At 36.7% G+C, this 27,598-nt stretch overlaps 1 protein-coding gene across 2 annotated transcripts in view; it reads left to right on the top strand.

Annotated features, from left to right (window-relative positions):
* Window positions 1-27,598, top strand: part of PLD5 (phospholipase D family member 5) — a 189,878-nt gene that overhangs the window by 99,350 nt on the left and 62,930 nt on the right. For both annotated transcript variants that reach the window (XM_026845515.1, XM_026845516.1), the window contains exons 3-4: window positions 18,121-18,289; window positions 26,382-26,496. In XM_026845515.1, coding sequence (XP_026701316.1) covers window positions 18,121-18,289; window positions 26,382-26,496 — 284 coding nt within the window. The remainder of the gene's footprint in view (window positions 1-18,120; window positions 18,290-26,381; window positions 26,497-27,598) is intronic.

The following is a 27,598-nucleotide window of genomic DNA, read 5'->3' as shown; positions in this document are numbered from 1 at the left end:
GTAGACATACTACCTGATGAACCCTTTTGAATGTGATACTTTTGTTTGTTCTTCCAGGGATCAAACTAGTTTCCCAAAGATTTAGTTATTTTCCAGACACACAATTTGTTGACTGATATTTATTTTATTGTGTACAATTGTAAGGTGTAAAAAACCCCTTGCTGTCATAAACAGGCTTGTTTTAAAGATGTTATTTTTCTGGTTGTATTTGACTTAGTGGCAAATAAAACAGTGATTTTATTTATCTAATTAGTATTTGAAACTGGACAGTAGGAAAGGAATATACAGAGTATAAAATAAGAATGATTTAAACTGTTTACTTTGTGTGCTGTAAATCACAGTAATGTCTGTGTTATTATTCAAGTAAAGTGCTTTTTTGTTGTCCAGGATAGATTTCCAGAATGAACTTCCCCAAACCTGGATAATCAAAATCAGCAGTGAGGATGTGTCAGTGTGTAAATGCCTGAAGTTGGACTTGTGACTTAATGTATATTTGGACAATTATCAGCCAAGACCTGAAGGTTTAAGGTATTGACAAGTATTCACCACAAAAATTGTGATGAATTGCGTCAAAAACCAGTTTAATAAGGAGAGAGATAACAGAATGGAATCTATCCAGTAAAAGATACTTTTACTGGAAATGGCCTCCTTTGAAAAATTACGTAGATGCCCAAAAAAGCACCATGTTTAGTGAAATGCAAATTAGACAGAAATTGGGAGCTGAAGTGTAGAAAATCATCCATAAACACTTTTTTCATCTATTAAAAATGAACATTAAAAAATAACACAAATAAAAAATCCACCCCAACCAGGCAAGGTTTCTCCTGCTCCCTACTCTGCATTTCTAACACTGCTACCTTTTTAGCAGAGTTCCCCATCTCATCCTCCAGCAAACTTGGGATTCACAATTAAAATGTTACTCTGGGAAATTACAAATTTGGGAGATATGCTCAGAGTGAACCATGCATTGCTCACACTACTGAGCTCATAACCGTGCCAGACGACGGTGTTAGTGCCTGCCTTTATGGACTGAGCCGTAGATGGAAAGCAGAAGAGCTGAACTTTGCATCTTCCTTTTCAGAAGAGTATCTTAATCACCAAATCAGGGACATCGCCAGGTATGTGGTTTGTGGTGTGTTTTGTGCTGTCTGTGAAAACTGTGGGTAGGAAACAATGCAAAGTTCATAGTCCCATAGAATGATCAACCGTGCTTGTGATTTTTAAAATTTTGTGTGTGTGTGTGTGTGCCCACTGATGAGGGTACTCCCAATGGATCCTGACACTTACAGCAGATATTAAACTCTTTTGAATGGCTTTTTCTGCAATAGTTGTGCTCATCAATAATATTTAAACTGTTAAAAATGTTGTCTTGCAATTTCATTCCTTGAAAATTAAAACATTTGTGATTCTTCTACATACTATTTTTTTTTAATGCATAAACCCATGAGGCACAAAGAATTGCTCTGCCAGGGTTCACTAAAGTTCACTATTAATGACAGTTAATGGTTTTGAGAAGTAAACTACTGCAGAATACCTTATGTATAGGCTTTTTTGGAGGTTATTTAAAATTATTAGGTTAGAGCTAAGTTCTGTTCCAATTGAACTGTTAGGAATTTTGTAATTCACTTTAGACAGGCCAATTTTTAATTTGTTTTGCTTCACCACAATCCACCATCTGCCTCCTCAGGTGAGGGACACATATGGGCATCCATGGAAGTGTACAGTTCCCATGAACAGTTGGCTTCCACCTGGGAGGGCAAGAGTAAACCCATCAATTTTGTGATAAGCCTTTGCTTGCCAGTGGACAAATAGGAGAGACAAAGAGCTGATATTTTGTTGCTGCCTTTCTCTCTCCCACCTCTATTAATATAAACCTTTTTAGTCTCTCGTTCTCTGTAGCTTTGTCCCATTTCTGTCTGTGGAGCATCAATAATGGGGGCTTTGTTTTGAAGATGCTGTTCAGTTTGTCAGTTACTTGTGTTATTTATTAGGAATCAGTGAGGCAAAGGGACAGTGAGACAAAGGCACATACTTGAAGACTTCTGTCCTGCCATAGCATCTCCACCGATACGGATAGTTTGATTAAAGAGAAATAGGTCATAGGAATTCCTCTTTCAGGAGAGATTTTATTAAAAACATTTATAATCAGTTATAACTAAAGTACTGGTTCACAGAAACAAACTCCTCTACTCCTCTTCATCCCTGAGGGTTCTCTGTGGTTGGGGACAGGGATGTGAAATCTTCAGATCATAACCTTATTTTCAAGCATCTTCCTCTTTTTTGCACTGGTGGACTGGAGGAGGGTTTTTGAAAGACTGTGTGATAAGGTGGGAGGAATCTCCTCTGAATTGTACGTTATTTGTTGACGGTTTCTACTAGTAAGTGTTAGGAACAATAAATTAATCCCGTTGTATTATAAAGGTATAGGTCCAGAAAATACTGGAGATGAGAAAGTGATAGGATTTTGATTTTTTTTCCATAGGGAAAAGGGATAGCCTGAGTAACCAATAAATGTGGTGGCTTTTCCTTGTTTGGATCAAGATATGATAGCTTCATATCCAATCATTTTGTATAAAATAATAGAACACTTTTGTGTTCCTCTGTCCTTGAACCTATTTTTGTGGAGAGATTTCTAGCTGCAAATGTCCAAATCCTTCTATAAACACAGCTGCTGAACTGGAGTACATTAGTGAATATTTTTGCTTTACTAGTTCGTGTTCCTATTGAAGCTTCTTTGAAATAAGGTTTACTTTGGGTTTTGCATATCTACCTTTCTTGTCTTACAGTTGTTTGGGTTTTTTTCTATAATAATTAATCATTTCCATATATCTCATTCACTGTAGGAAGTGAGTTTTCCACATCCCAACTGTGTTGCTTTTTCTTTTAATTTACTCATGATGTATGATTAAGTCAAGTAAAATTCTTTTCATCTTTGTGATGAAAGCCTGGTCTGTCTGGTATAGGTTATCTGAAGTTTTATGCTTTCCCAGGTAGTGTTTGTAAGTTAAAGGATACTCCACTTTAAAAAAACCTCAGCCTGTAAATTTGGCTTCAGTGTTATATAATGTTTTAGCACAGAGATGTTGAAAAGATGGATAAAAATTCCCTTGATTTTGGAAAAGGTATTGTTCTATCAGACTAATGTATTTCCAAGTGATAAGGTAACTGACTACTTTAACAAGGTAAGGCAGTGGATCTACTCTGTATCACTCTGAGCAAACCATTTGCTGGATGAGAAAATACCACATGTACCCACAACAGTGGGTACTGTAAAATCATGAATAGGGAGGGTACAGCAGTTTTTCAAGAATCAGTGATCCTTAAGATCAATACCATTTAATATTTTAACTAGGGTATTTTATGCTCAAAATATAGTTTGAGAAATACTGTCAATGTTAGGAAGAACCTGAAAATTCTGCAAAAGAATTGGGTAATATCGTAGAAGACAAGCGGTGATCTTATGGTCTGCAGTTACAGAAAAGTCGGTTAATACTGCAAAGCACTAAAATCATGCATTTACAAATAAAAAGCAAAATGAGTGCTACAAATGAAGAACAGGAGGAGCCTGGATACTAGAGCAGGGCATCTTATGTTATTATTAACATAGGATATTTCACTTTTAACAGACTAGAATTAAACTAAAAGCTTCATCACATTTCTCAGGTTGCTGTTTATTTGAAGTAAAATATCACTAGCCTTTATGATAGAATCTTTATTCCTAAATTTATTTTTTTTCCTTTTACAGCAGTTTTCTTGTTGCCTTTAAAGAATTTTCATGTTGTATAAGGAAGTGGCACTGTACTTCTGTTTGTCACCTATTCAGAGATAGTGTGTGCAATCAGCAGCTCTCTTCAAGGATTGTAGTTTGCAAATCATTCATAAATGGCAAAATAATCTTGAAAAGTTGTTGGGCTGGACCATGTTTAATGTTAGGTAGCAAGAAGTAATCAGACAATGCAGATGTCCCTTTTGTACATTTTGTATTCATAACTTACTGAGAAGCTGTTTCTTTTGTTTGCTTCAGCTCATGCTTTTGTTAGCATCATTGTTATTTTGTCAGAGAATAGCATGAACTGAGTGAAATACTAGCTGTTCTGTTGGGCTCAGAGAGTTGTGATCATCAGTACCAATTCAGTGTGAGCAAATGAGAGGTGTTGGAATAACCTTGTGCAAGTGATTGATTAGAAGGCAGCTTTGCAGAAAAGGATCTGGGGTTCTGAGTAGACATCAGAGGAAGGCAATGGCTTGCTGGGCTTTATCAGCAAGAGTGTGAAGAAATTATTCTCATCTGTTCAGTATCTGTGAGACTACATTTGGAGTACTGCATCTGGTTTTGGGTCCTCCAATACCAGAATACTGAAACACTAGAGCAGATCTAGTGCATGGTAACTAGAATGGTTAGAGAACTCAAGTGCACAAAATACAAGATGAGACTGAGAGAACTGTTTAGCCTGAAGTCGTCTTCTCTTGAAGAAGTCTTAGTGCTGCCTACAACTACCTTATGGGTGGTTATAGAGACAACAGACCAGAGTCTTCTTGAGGGTGCACATGATAGGACAAGGGGCAAGAGATAAAAATTGCAGCACAGGAAATTCCAATAAAGTACATGGGTTGGGGATTTTTTCCTCCATATGAGAGGTGTTGAATATCAAAACAGGCACCCAGAGAGGATTGTGTAATCTCCATCCTTGGAGATATTCAACATTTTACCAAAGTGCTGAGCAACGTGATCTAAGTAGACCTGTTTTGAGCAGGAAGTTAGACTAGATGACCTCCAGGGCTATCTTCAAACCTAAATTATTTGATGATACTGTCTGCCGCTTTGTTTGCTGGAATGCCAATTGGAGCTCCTTAATCCCTTCTGCAGTTGTGTTCTTTATAGTTATATGGGCTTTTTATGTCCACTTCTCAGAGGGGTGTCTGCCTTCCCTAGGTTTCAGTATGACATCGGTGATTCTGGCAATCTCTAATATTTTTGCTAAGGGTTAATTTTGTGTCTTTCAGCAGAGTTTCGTCAAGGTTTTTTGCTGCAGATCCCAATCATGATACAATTTCTTATCTCCAGGTTCTGTGGTTAGTCTTTTCTTGAATTAGTTGAAAATAATAACAAACATCCTCAGAAGCAGCTATGAGAGAAATAAAGCTACCTCAACTGTTGGCTGCTTTGTTGGAACTTATTGCTTACAGCTTCAGAAAGGGGTTGTAAATTTGTTTTTCTTATATCTGTGACACATTTCAGCAGTCATCTGGCTTTTAATTGGTCTTTCTTCAGCCTTTTAAAATATATTTTTTACTTTATTTTACACTTTGAGCTACAGATTACAGCAGTCGTGTAGAAGCAGGGAATGACAGAGGTCTGGTTTAGTAAAGTTTTCTGACTTAAATATGTGAATAAAGTAGCAGCTGACTGTAGAGCCTCCTAAAGATACGTTTCCCCACAGACATCATTAAAATTAAATTTCAGTGAGAACATATATGATCTGAAGGCAACAATAAATATGTGATCCAAAAATGCCCCTTCCTCAGACTGAGAATGGGGAAACTCTTTTTCAAATTTATGAGGTTATAATGGATGTTAAATACATCTTTTGGTTTCTCATGGGAATATCCATACCATTTTGGTTAACAGTTTGATTTTAGTCACTCCTTGGCAGTAGACCAACTGTAATTTAACTAGATATTCTATCTTTATACTATTTAAGGGAAGCGATTCCTGTAATAAAAGAAGACAGAATTACTTAGAGATAGATGCAATACTGTTCACATCAGGCAAGATGTAACCAGAAGTGCAAAGGAAGTATTAATGCCGCTTTGAAAGGCAGTGATAAATTTTAATCTGGAATACTATGTGTAACTGACCATCAGTAGTCAAGAAGGTTGAACTCATGCTGAGTAGGAGGAGGTTCTAGGAATGAAGAGTCTATGCAATTAAAGGACAATAAAAGCACTTGGCTATGAAGGGTGAAACCTAAGAAGTGAAAAGATTGTTGTCTATAAAAAAAGAAGAGAGAAATTCTGGGGTGGGATCTGGGTTACTGAGGATAAAAGATACAGCAGGTAAAAGGATATCAATAGAAGCAGGTTTAAAAGCAGTAGGGTAAAATATATTCCAGAGGACAAGTGGTAGTAGAAAACCTTTACTTGTTCTATTTTTCTCCTCTGGATAATTTAAGAATAAAAGTGTATGAAACATTTCCTGAAGTAGAAAGGGCAGGGACTCGATCACCCAGAAAACCTTTTCCATTTGAGTTTGGAACTTCTACTTAGGTTCCTACACACTGTCAATAGCTTACTGTGTTACCATGTAAGCTGCTTGCAGGTAGGGTAACCACATTTTCAAATAAATATATTTAGTTTTCTATTTACTGCAGCTGAAGATAAGCTACAGCAGACTTTCAAAAGAATTACCATTAGAAATAGTAATTAGAAGTCTTAGTTGTTACTGCTGTGCATTGGAAATCTGCCAAGATATCCATAAACCCCCTTAAAAAAAAAACAACAAAAGAACACCCTCACCCCCCAAAAAAAAACCCCTAGCACACAAAAAACCACCCTAACAAACAAAAAAAAAACCCACCGAAAAGTCTGTCCCTGAATATTGTATACTGTCAGTGGAGATTTTCAGAGGCCCATGCTGCTCTTTCCTAGTGCAGTAATTCCTGGGAATTTACCAAAGTTGGATCCCACTGTGTTTCTCACTGCTACGAGAGTAACAAGGACTACCACTAATAAAGAGCTTTCACTCTACCTAGACAAATCAGGTATGGTGGAGGAACAGGACAGAATGCACAGAACACTGTCTCACAGATTTCGTAACAACACTATGTTTTCTGCCGATTAAGTCATTTGGAAGAGATTTAATGAGTAGAAAACTAACTAGAAGGAGCAAAACAAAAGCAAGAGGCCATCTAGGATGTAATAATACACAGAAGAGGGAAGCAAGGGTAGGAGGATGCAGGAGAATGGAAGAGTTCAAATTAGAGAATAACTAGAGCAAAAGACAGGGGGGGGAAAAAAGCTGGCATATGCTGGAGCAAGCTGTTCTGATGCAGAGAATGCCCAGGAAACAATACAAGAGTCAGCCTATTGTCTTTAGAAAGCCTAATAATCCCAACAGAAGGACTGTGCTGACTCCACTCTCTGGCTTCTTCCTAGCATTTCTTTTCTCAAAAGCAGGGAGAAAAGAAATCTCCCAGGAATGAACAGTTCATTCAGAATGATGCATTTTGAGCACTTACTAACCAAAGTCTAAGTTTCATTGTATAAAACATCATCATAATGAAGGGTAACTGTAAGAGAAATTCTCTTTGTTCCCTGTCACATAGTGCTCCACAATGAGCTGGAATGAATGCCTGAGCATCCGGGGAAAAAAATGAGGGAGGGAAATGATGAGAAGGAAAATACAGAATGAAGCTGTGGTAGTCATAGAGAAGCTTTGGTGGGAGAAACTTGTTATGATACCTGAAGTTGGGCAGAGCAGATCAGAGCTCTTGAAGGGCTGTTATGACTCCAAATAAATTTCAGCCGTATGCAAATGTTGATATGTCATCCTTCTTTATTGTTGTGTTTCTTTGATAAAATCACAATGGAAGCTGTTTTCACTCCACTGTCTTTAAACACTATTGTGAATTCAAAGTCTAAAAGGAACTTATTCTGGCACGAGATAAGATGCTGTAAAGTTTTGTAGCATGCTTTAGACATGACAAGGAAAGAGACATGTTACAGCTAAATTTTAGAGCTTCTTGTCATGGCTCTTCATACCCTAACAGTAGCCTAATGGAAGTGTCTTAAAGAAAACCCAAATATATGAGGAACAGATGGTAATTTCCATTCTTAGTCTGTGTCCATTAAATAGATTTCATACATGTCCCCAAGGCTTATATCTGTGGTGCATGAAGAGAACCATGAGCAGAACACTGAAACGTTTGACCTCTGTATTCTTGTCCCATTGTATGTGAAATTCAGCTACAGTGTACTTTGAAATGAATTAGTGTCTAGAGATACTGTTGCTTTCTTTGACTTTAAAGTGCCTCAGTGTTTCATTTAAGAAAAATTTGAGTACTTCAAATGAATATTCAGTGAAATAAGATTTACCTGAAACATAAGAAATTTGTTTCTGATCAAGATGGGTTATCCCATTAAAAAAGGGTACAAATCAAAGTTCTGACATTAAGCAAAGAATTGCAAGAATCTAGAAATGTAGAGTATGATGCCTTTTCTATTGATTATGAATTTTGAAATGTCAGGTCCCATGAGAATGTGGGGAGGGTGAGATGACTGCTGTGGCAATTTGGTTCAAATAATGTCTTTTTGACATCTCTAGTGGCCTTAACGAACAATCCAGGCACATTTCTGCATTACATTGAATAGTGAATGTATTTATCTGAGTGTTGAACTTTTAGGTTAGTATGAAAGTTGTGGTACATTTGAGTTCTGATTACTATTTAGACAACATGGGAGGACTTCAAGAGCTGCTGACCCACACTGGATTTAGAAACTGATGATCCGGTGCTCATCAGTTCTTGCAATTTTTCACCTGAAGCAAAATGTTTAAATAAGACACTTAAACATTTCCTAAAATGAAATTTCACTCTGTTCCTTGGAAACTCAGATGTAGGTGTTACGATTTCAACCCTTCCCTCTAGCAAATAATTCTTTCCTTCCTCATGGAATAAGGCACTAATTGTCATTGAGGAAGTTGGGAAAGCCTGGACCGTAAAGCATAGGATTTTCATTGGGATAGTGTATTTGTTTTCTGGTCAAACCAGCCCTAATTAAGTCTGTGGTTAATCCAGTGTTAATTTTAGGTATTAAGCTGGGTTCTTTTCTGTTCAAGAGACATATTCATATTCAAAATAGAAACTGGGAGTAGCAGAGGACCTCTATCATATAGATTCTAATTTTGTTATGTTTTTACACTTGCCTTTATTAAATGTAGGTAAACTCATTTCTGGCTTGATGCCTTGGCTGCTCAGCTTGATACTGTATTTTTCCTCAGCTGGTGTTGATAAACTTCTTATCCCAATCAGAAACTGTGAAATATTTATAATTATTCCATAAAGCATGTATCTCTTCTGAAATACTAGGTTTTTACCTGTTTCGCCTGTAAATATATAAATGTTTGCAGAAGGTATAAAAAAAGAGGATAAATTGTTCTGAAAATTAGGAATTGTGACTATACTGGGCTTTGTCATAAGATTGTGAAGCAGAAGGCTACAGTAAAATGTTTTCATTTTGTTTACACTCAGTGTTTACTTTTAATTCTGGAAGAATTAGGTTTTTATGTTCAGGACGTGTGGAATATCTTCTTTGCTGAATTGCTTAGAAATGTCAGATTGAAGTCCAGAGGACCAAACTCTACATCCTATCTGTTCAGTAAATTAACAGTCAGTTAAAGTCAGTTCAGAAAATTAAAGATTTCTTTGGTCCACTGCCTTCTTATGAAGTTAATCCTGCTGGGTAAAGAGATATTTCAGGATCTCAGCTGACGATATGTGTTAGTGATGGCTTTATTTTTCTGAGTTATGACTGGAATTTAATAATCAGTTATTTTAATTTGCTTTTGAAATAATTTTAAAATATCTAAGCTATCTAGGTATTTTTCAACAGGTGTGCTAATGTTGGGGTTCAGCCTTAACATTAATGGAACTGGAAACCTAAAGCAAAGCACCTGAAGGAAAATTATGTTATTTTTATTCCAGAAGGATCTGTACATATTTCATCTGTCCCCTTCAATTGCTTGCTTTTTTTTTTTTTCTTTTATGAGGGATTTGTCATTGAGTCTTAATGATGTTAAATAATTTTATACCCGCATTTCAGCATCCTATTTATGTAGCAAGGGGCAGTTAATGAGGATTATTTTGGTATGAGTCTGGATATGTAATAGTGGAGGGAAAAGATCAGTATTGAGCTGGACTGACCTGCATAATTCAAGAAAATGCCGGTCTGCATCAACTGTATCAGAAGTCCTAAGAAATTCAGTGAGGCTGCTTAAAGGCTCAATGCTAAGTTGCACTTTATCGCATGATCTTTTGAACTGAGGCAAATATCAATCATGTCAGTAGAAACAAATGAAGATCTTTGTTTATTATCTATTTTTGCTTGTGTTTTTCTTTCCTCCCCATGCCAGTGCTGCTTTTTCGTTTGATACTTTACAGGACTGCTATCTTGGTTCCAGTATCAAAGTAGTCATGGCAGGCTAGATTGGATTTCTGACTGAGGTTCAGACTTGCTTTGGAATAAGGGAAATACTGTCCACAGTAGGTTGAAGTGATATTGTAAAACATCTGGTCAATTCTTTCCCTCTTTTGGATATAGTTTTGCCTTTGAGAACTGAAAGTTGCATCTGAAATATATCTGTGTAAATTTAATTTTATCACCTAAAATATGTTTAATTAGAAATCATTCACAGTTTTAAACCTTAGATGACTTGTGTTTTTCTATAGTGGGTCCTTCTTATGAAACTTATGTGGCTATGCTATGTTACAACACAAATATTGTGTTGCTCATCACTTGAGGGAAGTTGAAACAGCAGAATTTTATTGTTGGTATGTTCTTTCTGAAGATGATGGTATGAGAGGAAGAGAATAATCTTTCTCTTACATAACAATCCATGAGGCAGTCCAAAGAGAAGAGATATTCTTGGAGTGCTTCTAGTTATTTGTTCTGTAGACCCAGAGAATTGAGTCTAATCTTCAACTGGTAAACCCCATTATTGTTTCACTGACATAACTGCTGACCGAAATTCTTATCTTTTATATTGTACCAACCAAGAATCTGACACATAAAATTTGCCAAGCTTGATGGATGCATTGTGAGTGTCTGCACACTATATTTGGCTTGTAGACATCATGATGAGTGGGCGCAAAAACAATTATGTGGGAATAGCAAAGTGATCTCCAAGTTGATTATGGAAAACATAAAAAGGCCTAAGTGGCGAGGGGTTAAAATATGTGTTGGCATATAGTTAGCATACTTCAATTGCTTCTGTGGACTGATAAGAAAAATTGAAAGGAGACTAAGTGCATAGAAGGGGCAGCCATAGAAGGGGAAAGCTGAAAGGCAACTTCTAATTTTAGGCATTATCTGAAGTGCTTCAGTGAACACTTGAAGTCTGCAGGGCTGTTTATTCCCACTCCTGTACCACAGCCACCTCCAGCAGCTGCATGTTAAATAAGATCAGGCCACTCACTTGGCTGAAGGGAGCTGTGTCTTCTGAGTCACAGACTATTCACAGAATTTAGGCCACTGTTTAGATCTATCAAACTGTTTGCAGTAGATGCAGGATGGCTTAACTGGCTCTACCTACATGTTATTTAGCAAATTGTCTGCATGTCTTGCATTTGTAATGTAAAATTCTGTGGCCCTTTCTTGTGTCAGAGTGCCCTGCTGGCATCCACACTGGCCCAGTGACCTGTGTGACTGAGGAGTCACTGACTACTGTGCTGGAAGCCCAGGACCAGTATGTGCCTCCTTGGCTTGAGGCAGTACAGCTAGAAGAAATGCTGCTTTGTTGCATGCTGTAGCCATAGAACTACTTCAATAAATGCTCCAACACAACAGTTTAGTAGTGCCATGTACCTGCACACCATCCACCCTGTTAAGCCACTCCCCTTTTATCCCACTAGGTTGCAATTCACATGTCCAGGGACAGGAAAGTTAGGAAATCTGCTTTAGACCATCTAGTTGGACTTCCTATATGACAGATTTTTAACTTTTTACCCTCATATCTCATTCCTGGTTACCAGATTCTGAATATAATGACAATCAAGAGATGAAAAGTCTTCGTTCAAAACTGAGACTAACACTATGTGTGTCTAAAATTCCAGCATAGTTTAACTCTTAAAATAATAAGTGTTAATATGCTCATTACAGTGTTTTATCATTGAGGGCATGATTATGTGCTGGAAATATGTATTCGTCAGGGAGGCACTGAGAGCAGCTTTCCTGTTTAAACATCACACTGGTCTTCTCTATCACATACTCAGAAATGTTCATATAAAACTCTGTACCTGGAGCTCAATGCTGCATGTCTGCAGAAAAATACATTTAATACTATAAATCTGAACTTAATCTGCATTCCCTGTAGATCTAATTCAAAGCGTAGTCTTAAACCAAGCATTCAGCATCCCAAGATTTTTGTCTCTGGAGATCAAAGTCTTCATGACTAAAATTGAAAAAGCAGAAAAATAAATGTCAGCAAAGAGCTTTTGTAGTGTGCATATACTCAGGTGCATGCACATGTACAAACGCACATACACGTGCCTCACCAGTTGAGATTATCACTGTTAGAGGAATGTTACAGACCTCGGGATATTCTTGGTTAGATGCTAGTAATTTAGGTGCTTTTGAGTACTTAGTGTGAGTTTACAGTGCATTTTAAATTCAATCTTATCTGTTCTCCATTTCACTTTTAAACATTGTGTTCAGTCATTAATTTAGTGTCAGACATTTAAAATTGAAATCAGCAGCTAGCAGATTTTGTAACTTCTCATAGTGGAAGAATTAGATATAATTAATTACAGAGTAAATATTTCATATAATGCCCAGTTTAATTTTTCATTACCAGATATGTCATGTAATTATCCAAATACACAGCATACCTTTATGCTCTGGAGTCTGATCTCAAGCAGAGATAGCACTTGATCTTCCAAATCCTTACCACTGACTGTAAGGGGAATATCCAAATATATTGATAAGTTGTTCTGTACTTTCTCTTATTTTAGGACACATCTCTGAAGCCAGAAAAGAGAGTTTGTTCTGCATGTTTTTGAAATAGTAATTATACCCTATCTAGAAGGATATTTCTTAATTTCAGAAAAAGAGCTGGAGCTTTGGTTCTGTTGAGGAGCTAAAGAGAGAAGATGGTCTTGGCCAGTATGACAGCTAATGAGTAGATCTGAGGGAGATGAGTGGTGGGAGTGATAATGATGTAGAAGAAAGTGGAGGGGTTTAAGGTGACATAGTGAAAGACTCGGCTGAAAGCACTGGTCTGAGAAAGATGGTAGGTTTTGAATGGATATTCAGACTATGGAGCTATAAGAAAGGAGGAACTGGAGCTCTGTGAGGAGTTGTGATTTTTCAGGGCTGTGATTAAGAAAGAGAGAGGGGTCACAAGAAAGTATCTTTAACTAGGACCCTGCTGTAGGGGCAGGTCTAATGCACCTTTCCTAGTACTCTATTCTCTTCCTCCTTCTTTTTTCTCCTCCTTCTTTTTTCTCCTCCTTCTTTTTTCTCCTCCTTCTTCTTTTTTCTCCTCCTTCTTCTTTTTTCTCCTCCTTCTTCTTTTTTCTCCTTCCTTCTTCTTTTTTCTCCTCCTTCTTCTTTTTTCTCCTCCTTCTTCTTTTTTCTCCTCCTTCTTCTTTTTTCTTTTTATCTCTTTCTTGTATGAAATATAGCAGTCAAAGATAGCCTTTGTTAATTTTTCATTTATTATCTCATAGAAATCATTGCAGTGTTTTCTTCTCATGTTTCTTCACTTTAATGGTGAGAAAATTCAGATGTAGAGACATTCGAGTGCTCATGACCTGGATTTTCTTTAGTATATGACTCTGGATTGAGACAAACTGTAGTGAATAAAGTTCTACAGCTTATCATTTTAATATGGTGTGAAGTTGGAACTATCAAAAGACCTTTTCTTTTATACTCGTGTAATCATTACAGCTAAACTTTTCAGCAGACAGTTATAAATTTTTCCCAATAACCCCAAGGTTATTCAAGAGACAGACATATAACCTCTGCATATTTTCACTGCCGTAGCCTTCTTTCTACTCTAATTAACCCAGATGCTAAATTAAGAGTATCTCTGTTTTCTTCAGAGGCAAAAAAATTAGTGTGAGATCAGAAACAAACCTCACTTTCTGACCAAAGAACTGTCAAAGATGTCCTTAGCCTTGGACAAAATTCACTTGGAATTGCTAAAGTCATGTGGCTGAGCTCAGAAGGGTCTTATTATTGAGGTCAATGTCTATTCTTTGTTAGACATTAAATACTGTTACACTGCTTACCACATTTCTGTTAGCTTGAATCTCAGCCCTGACCCTTGCCTCTCTCTATAACTTCACAGAAATAATGTAATATTACTTTCAGGTTTCTCAGTCTGTGTGAGGTAGGTTTGAGAATATTCAGCTATATAACTGAATGGGCTAGTCTGTGTTTGCATTAATCAGATGAAATACGTAACAGTACCAGGAAATCAGGGAGGGACATCTCATCTAACAGGCGTAAGGTTATCTTCTAATGATTTTGAACATAAGAAAAGTTTGTTTAATTGCCATGCCACATTTGTTCTGTTTTGCTTTGTCAATATGCCATTTTTGCAAAATAAATTATGTCACTATGTCTGATCTTACTCAAGGTCTGTGAATGACCTTCTCTTCTGGAAGATTTTGTGATAACAAGTTTTAAAGACCTCTTTGTGGGTCATATTGCAACAAAAAAATATGAGCTAAATTTAACTTTTATTGATGGAATCAGGGCTTGCAAACTCAAGCACAAAACTTTTGCACAGAAGTTTTAACAAAACTCTTCTTGACTAATCACTGGAACTTTGCTCTTGTGCCAAAGGAAAAGAGAATATGAAGACAAAATCACTTAGTTTAGAAACTTAGTGGTTGACTATTTTTTTAACCTCTGACCTTGGTGTGGAGTTTTTGAGTAGGTAGAGGAATATATTGGGGGGATTTGGCAGAATCAGTTCATTATTAAAGGGAAGTCTAAACTCTGAAAACAACATTTTAACTAGTGCCCTAGCTAGATGAAATGTCTTTGTCTGCTAAAGAACATGAAGTACATACTATTTGGTTAAACAAAAGACTAGGAAATACATTATCAGAAAATCTTTGTTCTGAATGACAGTTTCGCTAACTGGAGTGCGTTTGGCTTCTGTTATATAATCAAACTGAAATTATAAAATGGCAGGAGCTGTGTAGTCACATTCCTTATTTGGTGCTATGCTGTAGCCTGATGAAGAGTATGCATATTGAAAAGTTGGGAGCTTATCTCTTAGTGAAGAGCAAGTTCAGTCTAACAGTCAGGACAAACTTACTTACCAAGAGGCATCTTGTCCCTGGGAAGGGAACTTTCTGAAAAGGGAGATGAGTTTCCTTTTGCCCAGCAAATTTGCCTTGCTACTTTGTTTGAATAAGTAAATGGTTTTAACCTGTGGAACAGGAGGAAGAGCCCAACGTTTCTCTGTATCTTGATGGTATCTGTGCCCAAATGTATCTATACAGCAGTGACCCACATCTGCAGCTCTTCCTGTATTACTCTTGAAGGTATAGCTGGAATCTGGGTTTATTATATATATATATATATATATATATATATATATATATATACACACACAGCATTTTCCCCTACTTTGGACCTAAATCACATGAAATCAAAGCATCAGAAATAAAAATGTATGTGTTTGGCTGGATCAGAGCCTTGATCTCACATATATGTTAATTAGCTTCTTAGACTTGATGATATTGGAGATACTCAAAACCTGACTGGACAATGTCCTCAGCAATGTGTTGTCATTGACGCTACCTTGACAGGGGTGGTTGAACTACATGATCTCCAGATCATCTCAGCACTTCTGTGACTCTGTGACAGTGTTACCTTTTTGGCAGCTTTCAGCTTGTCAAAGACAGAGATAGGAAGAATGGAAGTTAAGCTAATGATTTCCAGTGAAACAGCAGTTCAGTACAGCCCATAGGAAACACCACTGCAAGCCACTTGAAGTGACCGGGACAGATTCAGTCCTATCAGTTATTTGTTGGGCTCCTGTATGTTCATTTGCGTAGGTCCAACCAGAAAATGCTGTGTATGTCAGGCAATATTCTAATGTCAAGAAATTTTGGTTACATCTTGTGTTAAAGGAGTGCTGTGCATTTTTAATTCCTAGCTAAATCAGAACCACATTTGATAGATTATTTTTTGAATGATCATTTGATATAAAGAATATCTTTGGAGAATATTCAAAATAAGTCTCTTCTGTATCTACGTGTGATTGGTAGGGGATGGAAGAGGCCAGGAAGACATGGATTCATTTCTCATTTTGCCACTAGGTTGTTGGAAAAATTTTTATGTCACTGTAGAGATCACTTTATCTTCTGTGCTTCAATATCTTGCTCTTTGAAGGTGATCATCCTACAGCTCTCCATAAAACAGGTCTGGGAACATGGAAATTGCTAAGAGCCGCAGTATGATAAGTAATGTTAACTTTCAAAAAAGAACTAGCCAGGCTTTCAAGAGATCTAACAAAAGTTTTATTAAGTTCTGTAACAGGATTAGATGCAGTAGGAGTGAGTCTAAAATTTTGAGTGTTAGAGTAAAATATTTTCTTTTTAAAAGTTCAACATTGCTTAATGGACTAGTAAGGGCACTAAATTTTTAGGGAACTAGTTATTTTGAAAAGCTTGTAAACAAGGTAGGTAGAATGTTTTAGAATAAAGCATACTTTGAAAACATCAAAAAATCAAGTTGTGTTTTTTAACCTTTTACAGTTAATTTACTGGTGTTGCAACTGTTAGTGTCATGCAGTTAAGTTTTAATGTAAATCAGTAGAAGAGGGTGTTCAAAGTATGATGTGGAAAACATCGCTGGTAATTGTAGCTTAGCGATATGTATGTTGTTTAACGGATTTGGGGGAATGAAAGAACATACTTGAATGTTTAAGGAAAAGAGGAGCTGTGCCTGTTCTGGTTTGGGGTGGGAGTGGGGTGAGGTGGATTTTTTGCCAGGCCAGGAGAGTAAGAATGTGATAATTACCACAGGTTTACTGTATCACAGTTCTTGCTGGGTTTTATTTATACTGTTAAAAGAGTACTAATCTTTAGTCTTTTAATGGGTTAACTTCACAAATATGCTTGATATTCTGAAATAGCTGTAAAAGTTTCCATGTGACCCTGTAGGGTAAACTGAATTAACAGAAGATACTGCACTAATCTGTTTTTCTAACACTCAAAAATTGTACAGTTCTCATTTATACTACAGATTTGTACTAATGATTTACTTTAAAAAAGTTTACAAATTATATTCATGTTGCTGGAGTTGATAATTAATGCTATTAATAAGTACAGAAACAATCTGGAAATACTTGATGTACTTGGATACAACAAAAAGGAGTATTCTCCAAGTTCCTACTACAGCTTTCCTAAATCTAGTTTGTATGATTCACAGTAAAAGGGGCAGATGTTGGTGGCACTTACAGAAGTGCCACTTGGATAAATTGAAAATTTCAACTGTTTACCTAAAGACAGAATTGGGAAACTTGTGTGACTTGCATTTATTTTTAAGATTCCTCTACTGAGTGTAGAGAGGAGCTTTACCTGCTGCAATTTAAGGACATCTAGCAGTGAGGCAGTATGCTGAATGAAACACATCATTTCCCTGAAGCAAAGGACTATTATTTTGAACTGTCAGTTTACTACAATGTTTTTTAGCTTCTTGGATCAGCGTGAATGTATGTAATGTAATTGACAAGCATTTTGAATAATACAAACAGTAAGATCAAGGAGCCTACCAAAAAGAATAGGACATTAAAAGGGCATAATTATTCTTTTCTTAACCATTGAATCCCAGTTAGAGCCTTATACAGGTAAACAAAACCATAAAAATTAGGTAGCTTAGAGCAGTTGGAAAGAGAGAGTTCATTTATAGAGACTGCAGTGTAATAAAATGTCAGCTGTAAAAGCAGACTGAAGCGAATGCAGGCAGCCTATGTCTTGCCACATTGCTTAGAGAGAAGAAGAAATTAAATGCAAAGATGAGAGTGGCAAAGCAAGAAGAAATTTTTTTGTTCTTACCATCCTCATGTTAAGGCCTGATTCCCACTTACTGTGTTATAAGTAGTAAGTTTTTCCATGTTTAAGCTAATTTTGCAGAGCTTCAAAAGCTTAATTGGCTTTGCTGCATTAACAGTAGGTCCTTTCCGCATTTTATTGTTTTGAGAAGTGCGGAGCATGACAGTCAGCAACTGCCAAGTGAGTTGCAGGGTGGCACACTGCTGAGAGCCTCTGGGAGCAGATGTTGAACCACAGGCCTAAAACCTGATGTTCTTGACAATTTGGAACCTTTTACTAAAGAAAAGTGCTTTTGCTAAGTGGTTATTTTTTCCTTATCTATTCTCAGGGTTGCTCTTGTGGAAAATATTCCTGAAGGGATCAACTATTCAGACAGTGCACCATCCCATTTGTCTCTTTTCCAAGGCTGGATGAATTTGCTTAATATGGCTGAAAAGTCTGTTGACATAGTATCTTCCCAGTGGGACCTCAATCACAGTCATCCATCAGCATGCCAGGTATGTTCTAGCCTAACAAAAGGGTGGGACTTTGAGAATCTGTTCTTGTTGTTTCACTATTAATATTTTTAGAGCTACAGTCCTTCCCTTTTTGTTTGCGTAGTCTAAAAAACCATTTTCTTATGGGGATTTTCCTGCCAATACAATAGTTTTCTGAGACCAGTGACACGCTTGGACTAGATAATACATCCAATACATATTCATATCCCTTCCGTCTTAGGAGAGGATATAATTGTGTAATCTTAAGAAACCTGCAAAATTGTACCTATATTAATGCATCCATAATTTGGGAATATCCGCAAATCTATACACTTATTTTCTGTTTGATGCAACCGATGAAGTAAAAGAGCAAGCGTGTGGACTAATTCTGCAGCCAAATAGAGGGATAGAATTACACTCATAAAGAATGTAGTATCAGATGATTTCTCATAGCTTTTCAAAATTAATTTAAGGAGGGAGCAGTGTTCAAGACTTCTGCAATTAAGAGCAATAGGAGAAAACATAAATCATAGTGAATGAGACAGACATGCATTACAATGATGCTGTGCCAACACTTTATTCTTGAGAGCAATCCTCTTAGAAATATGGTAAGAGCAGGTTTCCACTTAGTATCACTTGTAAAACTAAGGTATCAAAGAATTGATAGGCTGAGAGTATGTCTTCCTTTCCACAAAATGGATTCTTTGCTGAAAAAAGGCTCTCAGCTGACACGAAAGGGGATTAGAATGACAGCTGGGTAACTGTAAGGAATCAGCTCTTATCATACTATGTCATAAGCTCTTCAGTTTACTCTCTAGTTCTGTTGATGCTGTGCATTAAAAAAATACATTTTGGTAGATGATAGACAAAGACTGGTATTCTGAGCAACTAAAGATACTACTGCAAATAGCCTGGGTTTTAAAATCATGAACTGGATTCTACTTCTTCGGAAAGAGTCCTGTAGCCTAGTTGAATGGCATACATTAACTTCAGAATAAATCTGCTGCATGTCCATTTAAAAGTGACAATCTGAAGTGAGCAGCAAAATGGAAAATATAGTGCAAACTCTTCCTTTTAGAATGCTTATAAATATTGGAATATAGTTTGTGAATAAATTTATTGAGTATCAAAATATTGAGATTTTTCACAGTGTAATTCTGCAGCTAAGCTGTGTTTAAATTTATTGCCTAAGAAACTTCAAACCCATATATTGTCATTCAAGCAGATGAATTCAAAGAGATGGTGCCTTAGATGTTTTTAGGAGAGCATGAATTGGTATGTGCATGAATCTTTTAAAAATGTTTTGTCTGAAAAAAATTCAACATGTCATTTGCTTCAAAACCAGCAGAGCTTAACAAATCCCAGAAGACAAAAATAGCAAACTGTAAATTGGGATTTCAGTAGTTAAGCATCAAATCCATTCACTTTTCCACATTCTCATGCAAAGTAAAAACTGTAAGATAGTGCTGAATATCAGAGCATGGAAAGGAAGAAGAGACATGTAAGAAGTAGATTTGTGCTTTCATCCTCAAATGCACTATTAAAGCCAGAAAAATGAAACCTTTTTCATAATATTATATTCTAGTTATCTATTTCTGCCTGCTAGTAGTCCTACAAAAGTGAGTAATTACTTCTGTTTAAAGGTAATTAATATTCCAGTCATTTCCTCATTTGTACAGCAGTGTGGGCTGAACAGCTGATAGATCTTTCTGTCAAGCTTGTCTATTCATGCTAAAACACTATACTGTTATTGGCCAGTCTAAATGCTAAATAAATTGCCAAGAGACAGCATTTCTTAGCGAATCGCTGCCCCAGAGAATGTACACAAATCTTAGTGTGTGAAAGGAAAAGGAGAAAACTTGTATCATTACATCTGCTTTCTCCACTTGTAAAATGAAAGTGAAATTTCAGAGAAGCTTCAATAATTGTTATCTAGTAATTTTCTGAAGTGTAAATCGAATGTTCTCAAGTCTTTACAATTTGAGTTCAGGGGAATTTGCCTCAAAATAGCAGAAGCATTATGAAAAGTAAGCGGGTGAGATATAAAACTTCCAGGTAGTATGGTGCTTAGTGAGTAAGTTTTAGTCATTCCTTGAATGATTCTTGTTTTATCAGAAACCAAGGACATAACCATTTTCCATATGGACCCACATCCTGCTCTGTAACTAGCAATTTTCATTTTATGAATATTCAAGGCATATTGCAAAACAAGGTTCTCTACAAGAGCACTTCAACAGGCATAGGTTTTTGAAGGAGGAAAGCTGAGTAGGCTAGATTTCTTTTTCTTATTTACAAAGTTTAGCTACTTTTTCTGTGTTTGTGTAGCTACATACACACATGCATACTTACATATACATATGTATGTCCAATATATGTATTGAAGAAAAATACAGCAGGAACTTCTGCAATTTTTTATACAGACATGCATATATATACTCATGCCAAATATACGTATCATCCATATTGTCCATTTTGTCCAAATGTATATTGGACATATCTATGTATACATGTGCATATGTAAAATTGCAGAACTTCCTGCTCCGTTTTCTTCATTTTTGTTTGTGGGTGTGTTACCTAGTGTCTTGACAGTTGCCTGTCCATGTTTTATTGTTATAAATCTAAATAAACAGTCATTGCTGACTGAGCTGTCCAGGTCACAACTGCTGTGCTCGGCTGTCTGGGTTCATGAGTCTTGCTGAATTGGAGTCTCCAAATGCAAACACATGTTGCTGCAGTGTTTTGTGTGCTTCTACGGTCAAGTAAACAAATATATGTTTGGCAAACAACTGAGTAGGCTTTCTACACCTGCTTTTCCTATTCAGAAGAAAACCATGTGTTTTGGTGACTTTGCGTTGTCATCTATGCATTTTTAAAATAGCAGGGTAGATGTCATGTAGAGGCTTTGAGACTTTTGCAGAATATGAATGTGTGACTCCTGTGGCAATCTGATGTTTAGAGATATCAGAGGACAATGGAAACACAGTTTTTGAGGATAGCTTTTAATTCATTTGTGGTGAAGAGAGAGGTGAACACAGAATCATACCGATTTTATGATTTTTCACAATTCATTACCTCAGGCTCATCTTATGTTTAGAGACTTTAATTTACAGTGACCTTTTATAGTTCCAGCAAGTCCTTCCTGACCAATTTCATTTTATATTTCACAAATGAGAATTAATGCCATCGTTGTTTATTGGCATTGCCATGAGTATGCCACAGTTCTCTCTGGATGGCTATTTGGATGACCATAGATGATTGAAGGGTAGATCGGCATCTGCTTTTTACAACAATCACATAAAAAATAGATGGTTCTGACTTTATTTACCTACCTATTGTGCAGTTCCCAAATGGCTCGTTGGGAGAAGTCTCCTACTCCATTTGATGATATGTCTCATGTAAGCCAGCTGTCCAGCTTTGTAATGAATCTCTGATGATGACTCCGACTCCGTGTCACTCCGACATGCATTGCCCAAGTATCTTAAGTGTTTTATTTGGTAGTACAAATGCTGGTGCCAGAGTTTAAGTATCTGTCCTTGACAAGTATTAAAAAACGCAAATAAGTACAAAGAAGAGCACATCTCCAAACCTGACATCTAGCAGCAGAAATTGGCTGCAATCAGCTGTGGAGATCGCAGTGTATTTTCTTTTCTGTAAGCTCATCTTTACACAAACAACTCTCCTCTTCAGGTGGTGGCATTTCGCTGGCGCAGCTGGTACAGACTAAGGCATAGAAAATAAATTTTAAAAGGAGAGGTTTTAAAAGGAAAGCACGTTCTCTCCATTTTCATTAGCTGCTTTGCTAGAAGAGTTTGAGGAAAGCATTTTGAGTTTCTCTGTTCTGTATTAAATAGCAGAAGTGAAAGTTAAGATTTCTTGATTTATTTGCTCTATTGGTTTCTGCTAGCATGCTACAAGTTTTAGCGGTATTTTATAGATATATCCAGAGGCTTGGTTATAGGACAACTATTAGTAGACAAATATTAGGACAAATATCAGTAGAATTACATAGAATAAATCCAGAAGAATAATCTGGAAGTAACCGGTATTATTTCTGTGGAAAGGAAAAGCTAAGAATTGTCTAAACTCCTACAGTTTAGATTCCTACAATCTAAGTTACGAAGAGCACAATAATTCAATTTTAGAGTACTTCAATAAATATAGCATTTTTATGTTCATATCTCCCCTATTTTATTTTTAATGAGGAACACATGCTGGTAAAGACATCAGGCAAGGGAAATCAGCCAGGCTAGAATCAGTCTGCCTAGTGACTGCTAAGAAATTAGTTTAGGGGCAATTTTGGGGCCATTTGGTAGTGATACCTTTCCTGTTTTTTCAATTCACCAGGTGGCGTTGGGATTGCTGTTTCAGATGTATGATAGTTTAAAGCAACCACGAGAACGTCAGTTTGTTCATGTGATAAATACTCTTTACATGCTATCTTGTCACTTACAGTAGGTTTTTTTGAAACAGCCCAGTGAAAAGTGTAAGAGAGTATTTTATCAGTATAGACAGATTTCTGGTGGTATTGTTTGTTAAAATGCAGATATGGTATAAGGTAGCATGCTACAGTTTCATGGCGCTTGGCTGCTACCATTTCTCAGTCCTCACAAGCTGGGTATGTAGAAATGATTCTGGTCGCTGTCACATAGTTGTGCGGCAGTCTGGTATTGTCTCACAAGGGAGTGTGGTCTGAGTGACAGCATGAGGGTTTGTATTCAACAGAAACATTTCAAATGTGCTGACAGCAGTGACAAAACTCTTCAGACCTTCTGTCCTGTCTTTTTTCCCTTTCATAGAACAAAGCAGTAAAACTGCAAGTAAACATGACAGGAAGTATAGAAGGTGTGTTTCAAAGTAATATTAATGGGGAAGAAGTCCTGGTACCTCAGTAATGAAGGAAGAATTTCTACTACCCTACTTTAGTATGAACAGATTTTTATATGCAAGTGGTGAATTTTTCATAGTTGTTTGGAGTGTCTACATTAAGCTTCAGTGAGTGTATGAATGCCTGCTGAGGGATGATGCAGCTAGGGATGAAACAGAGGAAATTCTTTACAGTTCTGGCACCAGATGACGTGTTTTGTATACCTGTATAAATGCACATATTTGTGGTGAGTGGAGTGTACCATCACTACTCAGAAATGTAACCATCACTACTCAGAAATGCTTTAAACGTTTTATCAATTTGAAGTTTTACCATTTATGAACCTAACTGGACAAAAAAGGATACTATAAGTATATAGGTTGTAGTGTTCCAGATGGGAAAATAGATATATTTTCAGAGAAGGTATCTCCATTGGAATGCAGGGCTGCACTCCAAGGGATCTATTCACCCATAGGATGGACTATTCAGCTGGCAGCATGGCCTCTAAGAGACAGCCAGGTGGTCCATCAAGGATGGTGTGCTGGTTGTATCAGGGCATGCTAAGATCAGATAAAACTCAGGAAACACTGCCATGTTCTTTTTTGTCCAAACTAAAATTAAAACAGAAAGTCGAGGCTTGTTTATCAAAACTTTTGTAAATCATATGTAAATAAAATCTTGTGCAGGTAGAAGTGGCAATAATGTCCAAAAACAATTACCATGGGGAAAAAACCTGGTAAAGAACCATCTCCTGAAACAATTAATATTATGAGCTTTAGATGTTAACTTTCTTTATCAGAACAGTTAATGCATTAATTTGTATAGATAATTCAAATCACTTTCCATCAAATTTATGAATGCTTTTTCCATGTTTATTTTTGTATGATAGCTTTCCACTATGCTTCTAGTCAAAATCAGTTTTTACAGATAACCCAGATAAAACCAGTGTGTGTCTGTCTTTCTATCTAGTATGTTAAATCAACATATAGAACCTGAGTAGCAATTTCTACATAATTAATTACTTAATGTCATGCAAGCCTTTTATTCCTTAATTTTCCTTGCTCACTTTTTGCAAAGATATAACTAATGAAAAACAAAGCTGTTGGTCTCCAGTCAGTGGACTCAGACGAAGTGGATCCAGAGGCAGCCTGAGCTCTGGCATGTCAGGAGCCTGTCGCCCTGCGGGAGCTGGGTGACAGAGCAAGGCATGGTGCTGGGAACTCGGCAAACAGTGCAGTGAGTGTTTTTCCCAGATTCAGTTAGAGTCTACCAGTGCCAGTCCACAGCAATTGCAGGAGAGACCCTCTTGGAGGGAGCAGAGCACCCAGGAATATTGGCCAGTGCCCTTCAACTCCTCCGGGATCGTGATAGAGCTGCTGCATAACTCTGTATTCAGCATCCACCCCCTCCACACTATTACCTCATTAATTCTTACCTCTGGTAACATCTGCTGCTCTTTTCCTTTTAAAAAACCCCAAGACAGTCACTGATATGAAAATTAAAGATCCTTTTAGCTTCATGAGGAATGTGAGCAATAGCCGCTCCTTGACTTTCACATCAACTCAGTAAGGGCTTTTGGGTGTGTGAGTTAAATCACAGGTGTTATTTCTTACATATGGGACCATCTAGTCCCTTCAAGAAATGCAGAATCTGAGTATAAGAAGCATTTTGAGCTTCGTGCAAAGCATTGTTTTGTTTTCCTGTTCTGGTAGCTATTGTCTAATGCTTTTACTATAGCAGTATTTTACTGACTACTAAGCTCCTGTGAGGCCTGGGATGAGCAGGAAGCTCTGCTGTGGATTTAAGCCAGCAAGCAGGCATATATTACAAAAGTAAAACATAAATGGTAGTTCTGTGTTTCCATTGCAGCCTCTGGCTGCTCTGTAATTTTGAGAAAGCTAGCTTTCAGGAGGGTGGGTATTCTTATTTTACTACATATATTCAAAATAAGTGAATATTAAAAAATAGATCTGTACTTTTGACAGGTGAAGAGCAACTTTCTGTGACTGCTTAATGCTTAAGGCTCAGCAACACTCAAAGTGTCAATCTATGCAGGCAATTACAGGGCAAAGGGTGGCTTTCCACTCTCTGTTGCTTCTGGATTTGATGTGAGAGGAGGGCTTATGTCTGAGGTTTTGTTAGTCCATGCTGTGTCAGACTGCATCATCCCAAACTGCTTTTGCTATGGCCATTTTCACTGAACAGAACGATCATTTTAAGATTTTTAGAGTAACAGTTTGTATAGAGAGTTATCTAAGGTGTTTCTGTGGAAAGCTTTGTGTTCTACCTGTTTGTTGGAAAGTTAATATGACTTGCTTTTTTGGTTTAGCTTTGCCTTGGGGCCAACATTATATCAAATCAAAAGTGAACTGTGTAGGTAGGGCAGGCACTTTTTTGCATATTCATCTAACTGTAACTAGTGTCTGCTGTGGCAAGGTAGAATGGCAGTAAGGAAACAGCCTCTAACTGTGGTTGTAGTAATACAGCACAGTAGTGGTACACCGAATATTTTATTCTTGACATTGTGTACTTAGATCCTTCTAAGTAAGCATTTTTCTTTAAGTTAAAATATTGACTCTAAAATTAAGCATGTACTATGCAATCAGAAGGTCTACTTTTTCTTTGGTTCTTGGAAAAATGGAGCAATTTAAATTTCATGCTGTGGCTCAGAATGAGATTCCCTCTTTTTTTTTTTTTTTTTTTTTTTTTCTGTGTTAGAAATAGGGCTTAAATAATAAAGTTAAAATAGTATCAAAAGGGGATCTATGTGTATGAAATACACAGAGATCATTGTTTTCCACCCCTGGTATAGCTCATCTAAAGATGAGTATGTGATCACTTGAATACTGTATTGTCCTATGGTTAGAACAACTTACAAAATGGACATTCAATACACAATAACTGTTCTTTTCCTTGGACTTTTTATCCTGATTTAACAAAATGTAATTATATAGAAGAAAGTAAATGTAAAAATACATTTATGCAGCATAAAACCACTTCATTCTCTGCATGTCACCTGTCCTCAATAGTATTGCACAATCTGGGAAAAGGAAGAAGCAAGTTTGGCCTTCAAAACAGTATTTCTCAAAAAAAAAAAAAGTTGAGTTGCTAATCTTTAAAATAGATTTAACCACATCTAGGAACATATTTACTCAGTGGTTGTACAATATGTTTTTGTTTGGGTTTATGATATGCTATTAGAACAATTCTGTGTCTTACAACTTCTGCTTTCTTTAATGTTCTTCCCAGGGTCAGCGTCTTTTTGAAAAATTGCTTGAACTGGCATCCCGAAATATTGAGATAAAACTGGTGAGCGATATACTGCCTGTAGAATCAAAGGTATTAAACGACTTGAAAACAAAGGGTAAGACCAAGGTCTTTATATTGTTATGCCAATAACTGCTATGTAATATTCCTTTTACTTAAAATGCAGACTCAGATGATATATAAAATGCACACACTGGTTTAGAACTGTTACCCTATAATCTTTCAGATTCCTCTGGTTCATAGTTGTCAGAAATCTGAAACTGTTACTATAGTTGATGTTTGCTGTTTGCAGGTGGTTAAAAAGGTGGTACAGAGATTAAATATATGTTTAAACTCACTATAGCCTTTCTAATGGTATGCAATGTAACCTGAGAGACTGCTATCATACCTTGTGGGACACGATAGTTTCCTCTTCTGAGCAATGGCAAAATAAATGAGTAAAACAACATATCTATGCTACTGATGATTCTGAAGCACTGGAAAATAGACCATCAGTCAGATTTAGCCAATTGAAAAGGTTTTCTATGCTACGGGTATTTCTTAGGTGCCTGCTTTCCTAATTGTTTTTTTGAGGTTTAAAATCCATATCCAAAGAGGGATTACACACTGGCATTACATGGCTAAAGTTACTTTATGAAAACTGTGGAAAAATAACAAAGAGAGTTAAGAAATGCTGAAAGAAATTAGAATCTCTTAGGAGTCTTAACAATCTTAAACATGCTTTTCCTGGATACACTAATTATCTATATAATCTGATAAAAGAATGATTTTTCAAAGGGCAAAAAGAACCTATGTATTTTGATGATGATCATTTTTGACACAGATTACAGCATGGATCACAAAAGGAAATCTGAAAAGGGAATTAAGTAAAGCAATTGCTACGCGTAGCAGCACCCTAACATAACATGTCTGTATTATGGCAAAGTATAAAGAACACCCTTTTCTAACAAAAATCAATCTTTATTTGTTTAAATTTCCTGTAACCTTCTTACTAGGCAGGTAAAAGAACATTACTAATGGAAGTCCTGGTCCCTTAAAGAGATCTATTGATCAAGACTGACATGTTATTTAAATGTAATAACTACAGAGTCCTGTCATTTCACAATGTGGCCTATTTCGGGGCTTTGACTATTTCTGTTATGTAACCAAAAGTGATATTGATCCTTTGATAACCAAATACCTCGCTTTGTGAGACATCT

Source organism: Athene cunicularia (genome assembly GCF_003259725.1).
Source record: "Athene cunicularia isolate RWA chromosome 3 unlocalized genomic scaffold, athCun1 chr3_part1, whole genome shotgun sequence".
NCBI classification, from domain to species: domain Eukaryota; kingdom Metazoa; phylum Chordata; class Aves; order Strigiformes; family Strigidae; genus Athene; species Athene cunicularia.
Note: the sequence above shows the minus strand (reverse complement) of the source record. Positions and strands in the feature narration are given on the sequence as shown.